This window comes from Tenebrio molitor, chromosome 2, assembly GCF_963966145.1.
Source record: "Tenebrio molitor chromosome 2, icTenMoli1.1, whole genome shotgun sequence".
Classification (NCBI taxonomy): Eukaryota; Metazoa; Arthropoda; class Insecta; order Coleoptera; family Tenebrionidae; genus Tenebrio; species Tenebrio molitor.
This window is the reverse complement of record NC_091047.1, coordinates 32,328,581-32,333,226: the sequence shown is the minus strand read 5'-3', so window position 1 is coordinate 32,333,226 and position 4,646 is coordinate 32,328,581. Positions and strand designations below refer to the sequence as shown.

General features: G+C 46.7%; 1 protein-coding gene across 1 annotated transcript; it reads left to right on the top strand.

The window, feature by feature from the left end:
- Nucleotides 1-821: 821 nt before the first annotated feature.
- On the top strand, nt 822-2,942 carry LOC138124940 (activity-regulated cytoskeleton associated protein 1-like). Its single transcript, XM_069040135.1, has 2 exons — nt 822-1,957; nt 2,094-2,942. Exons 1-2 carry the CDS (start codon nt 1,621-1,623, stop codon nt 2,852-2,854), a joined length of 1,098 nt encoding a protein of 365 aa, XP_068896236.1. The 5' UTR covers nt 822-1,620; the 3' UTR covers nt 2,855-2,942.
- Nucleotides 2,943-4,646: the final 1,704 nt, after the last annotated feature.

Below are 4,646 nucleotides of genomic sequence, written 5' to 3'. Positions count from 1 at the left end.
CCGCCAGTCGTCTCTGGTAGGGGTGGGTAGCTACCTGGCCCGACCGGTTAAATATAGCTGAAGGCTATGATTCTTACAATACAATTCAATACAATATAAGAATTTTAATCTAATATTTAACATGACATGTTTGTACAATACTTTTGAACCAAATAAAGGCACAAAAAAGTTTAGATTGAATATTTTCCATATAAGTACAGTTTTAAAGTAATTTCAAACGACTTATGTCATAAAAATGCTGTTGCAAAGGGAAAGTGGTTTTTTGCAATTTGAGTCAACTATACATACCTATATTCTGGGACTAAAAAGGATAATATGTGGATTAATTATCTAAATAAAAATGTTGCAATAATATTTATATTTTGTATATTTATAAATTCACACTAAAATATCAGGTAATATCTTAGCACACACCAAAAAACAACATGCAAAACTAGTAAACACGTGGTACCGACACGCTTCTGTCCGCCATTGTAGGGCAAAATCTACTTTCTCTCTCTAACACACGTTCAATATCTATTGCGGTACTTTGTATATCTAGTGACTTTAGTGGTCGGTACCGGAAGGCGCCACCGGGCATTCCTTGTTGGGTGATCGGTACTAGTTTTGCCGAGACAACCCGTGTGCTGCTCCTCCGAGTCTACCCCACGTTCCCTGGAAACCTGACCTTTGTGGTGAAAGCCGTGTTGGAGTGTTCCCGGGCTGAGTGTCGTCGTCGTTTCCTTCGTTGGACGGATTTGGACGTGGTTCTCTGGACTCGCTAGGACCGAACACGCGTAAGCGGATCAGCCACGAGGTTATCAGCGCTAGGAAGAAAAAAAACCCGAACAGACCGCCTTTTTCTTGCCGTATCGTTCACTGTGTTGCCCTTTTTTTTTCGGTCGGAGGTTATCCTCTTGTTTCAGGTTTGACGCCTGCAGCGGAGTCATTTTCATCGCCGGGACTCCTCGAGGACAGTGCGCACTGGACCATCGCGGAGCTCTGCCGGGATTCATCGACCCCTGTGAGGTAGGTCCCCGTCTGAAGGGGTAACTTCCGACATCCTTTCGTGTGGCGGCGAACGACATCTTTTGGTGTGGCGAACGACACCCCCCACTGGCTCGCGAGCGTGCGCTTGGTGTGCCGTATTTATCCCATTTTTTTTTTGCTTTTCTTGTTAAGGACTCTCACGCATCCACAGGCCACCAGCCTTGATGTAAATTTAATTTAAGTTTCTATTTTCTTTTTTTTTCTTATCTTCCATTTAATTCACTTTGGTCAGAATAATTTTTTTTCCTTTTGTGTTTTTTTTTAATAAAGGCTGAATGTTCTCCAGGGACACATATAAATTTAATTAATCCCACCCCCCGAACCCCGACCTTCTCGGCTTGAGCTAGTCCGCGGTCGAAAGTGGCGTAACAAAATTAATTGGCGCCCAAACGTTTAGGGCCCGATCTTTATCTCTGTTAACATCAACGTAGTTACCCCTAATCGTCACTTTTGGGTTCTTTTGGGATTAATTTGGCGCCCAGTGTCGCTGGAGATCGATCAGACAGTTTGTTGGTGACTTATGGACGTGTTGACGTTCCGGTGGTTGATTTCGATTTTCGATCCGAATTTTGATTTCGAGTTTTTTTTATCATGGATGCTCACCGACTTGTCCGTGACGAGTTGCTTTATGAAATGAGAGTGCGTGGACTTTCTGACTTGCACGAAACCGTCAGCACTTTGCGAAGGAAGCTGTCAGAACTTTTGAGGACTGAAGCTTTCGGGGTGTTAGTGACCCATGATAGTTTCGAACCCGACCTAGCGGTTGAGACACAGACGTGTGTGGAAAAAGTGATACAGTTGTCAGAGTTTTTGTCGGGGCGGACTGCAATCGTGAAAGGCAGTAACGACGAACGAATCGTGGAGACACGCATGAAACATCTCTATGGTCGATGCGAGTCATACGCGCAATCCGGTAGTAACAGATTCGGTACAGTCAATTTTACATCAATTAGGGGTTCTCGAGTCGGTTCTCGACACCAAAATTCAAGATCAGACACCCGTAGCTGAATCTCTAGCAGCCAGTTCAACACTCGTCGGCGCGGTCATGCTTCACAAGCAGTAAATTCCGGTATGCAAGTGGGGAATCACGTTTTCCGGCAAGGTTTCCGAAATGAGTGTCAATTCATTTTTGGAGAGAGTTGAGGAATATCGGGTAGCGAGAGGAGTGTCCACCCACGAGTTGTTGGTGTCAGCGGTCGATCTTCTTGAAGGTCCTGCGATGATATGGTACCGGTCGGTTCGCAGTACGGTCCACTCATGGGAAGAGTTTGTCCGGTTGATTCGGCTCGAATATTTACCGTTTGATTATGAGCACGAGTTGTGGAGTGAAATTCGGCATCGTGTTCAGGGAGCAGAGGAATCGGTCGGCGCGTACTTTGCTTGTATGATCAATCTCTTTAACCGTCTTCCCGTCCAACCTTCGGAAGCGGAGCGTTTGAACATCCTGCGGCGTAACCTACTCCCGTATTTTATCCATGGGATCGGTCTGATAGACATAGAGACAGTGTCTCAGTTGATGGCAACCTGCAAGAAGTTGGAAGTTACCAAGTCGTTGGCAACCGCTTCTCGTGCAGTGAATCCAAAGGCAAGTTTACTTGAACCAGACCTGGCCGATGACACGAGTGTCAGACCTAAGGCAGTACGGAAAAGCGTTGCGGCCGTATCGTGTTGGAATTGCCAGCACACGGGACATGTGTTCGCACAGTGTTCAGAACCGCGTAGGCGCACATTTTGCTTCAGGTGCGGGAAACCAGACGTCACGAAAAATCGTTGCGAGTGTCGCAAAAAGAAAAGTGTTTCGGAAAACCCCGAAAGAAACCCCTAGGACGCCGGGTAGATGTTTCTTCAGACGCGACACCGGTGACAACATCAAAGGATTCGTGGCAATCCTGGCTTGCGTTTGTCGGTCTGCAATGTCGGAAGTCGGAAATTCATGCGTTGAACGCTAAATTCGTCTCTCCTAAAGGTGATCCTCGTCCGTATTTACGTGTGAAAATCTTTGGTATTTCGTTGTTGGGTTTGCTTGACTCCGGAGCTGCGGTCACAGTCATTGGCGATCCGGGGTGGTTAAAATTACGGTCTTTGGGCTTAACTTTGCACCCGCATCAACCCGTTTGTGTTGCGGATGGCAGCGTGCTAGCCGTTTCAGGTTCCATCGATTTACCGATTGAAGTTAGCGGCCGAGTTAGAGTAACCCGTGTCGTAGTAGTACCCTCGGTAACATCGGAAATTTTGTTGGGTGTAGATTTGTGGAAGGATCTGGATTTAGTTCCCCGCCTTCGTCATAGCACCTATTCATTTGGAAATAGCTTAGATGCGCTTTGCGAAATATCTCAACCGATTACGCCCGATCAGCAAGCCCAGGTTGACCGATTGGTTACCAAATGTTGCGCGCGGACGAATTCAGGCCTAGGTCGTGCAACGGCTGTAGAGCATATAATTGACGTCGGCGACAGTAAACCCATCAAACAGCGGTATTATCCGGTTTCACCGTATGTACAGAAGTTGATCGACGACGAAGTTAAGAAGATGTTAGCGTTGGGAGTCATTGAGCCATCGCGTTCGGCTTGGTCTTCACCGGTCGTTATGGTAAAGAAACCGAATGGCGCGTATCGATTTTGCATCGATTTCAGGAAGATTAACCAAGTCAGTAAGCGAGATGCGTACCCCTTGCCATACGTGAACTCCATTTTAACTCGTCTTCATAATGCGCGCTACTTCTCTTCGATCGACGTCAAGAGCGCTTATTGGCAATCCCACTTTCGGAAGCCAGTAAGGAAATTACAGCTTTTACGGTCCCCGGGAAAGGTTTATTCCAGTTCACCCGCATGCCCTTTGGATTACATAATGCACCGGCGACTTGGCAACGTTTCGTAGATACCGTGATTGGAGCAGACCTAGAGCCTCTCGTTTTTGTCTACTTGGACGACGTCATCGTCGCCACCCCTGACTTCCATCAACATCTGGACGTTTTGGAAAAAGTTTTAACTCGGTTAACAAATGCCGGCCTAACGATGAATCGCGAGAAATGCGAATTTCTTAAAGACGAACTGCGGTATTTGGGTCATATTGTTGATTCGAGGGGAGTGCGAACCGATCCGAGTAAGATCGAGTGTATGTTGAATTACACTCGGCCCACGAGCGTGAAGGAGCTTCGACGTTTCGTTGGTTTAATTTCCTGGTATCGCAAATTCGTCCGAAATTTCTCAACGATTGTGTCCCCATTAACCCGGTTGACTCGGAAGAATCAACGCTTTTGTTGGAGTCCCGAAGCGGAACAAGCCTTCCTGGACATCAAGAATTGTCTTGTTACCGCCCCAATTTTGGCTTCACCCGATTTTTCGCTGCCTTTTGTTTTGCAATGTGATGCTTCACAAGTTGGTCTAGGTTGTGTTTTAGCCCAAACATTTCCAGATGGAGAAAAAGTCATCGCGTATGCGAGTCGAGCGCTTTCACCGCTTGAGTGTAAATATTCCGCGACGGAACTCGAGTGTTTAGCAGTTCTCTATGGGATCGAGAAATTTCGACCGTATCTCGAAGGAATTAAATTCACGGTGGTGACAGACCACTCGTCGTTGTTATGGCTGCATAAGTTGCAGAACCCATCAGGTCGTTTA

Coding starts and splice junctions, on each gene's coding strand:
- LOC138124940 (XM_069040135.1), top strand. CDS start 1,621: ATGGATGCTCACCGACTTGTCCGTGACGAGTTGCTTTATGAAATGAGA. Junction 1,958..2,093: donor ATCCGGTAGTAACAGATTCG/GTACAGTCAATT, acceptor ACAAGCAGTAAA/TTCCGGTATGCAAGTGGGGA.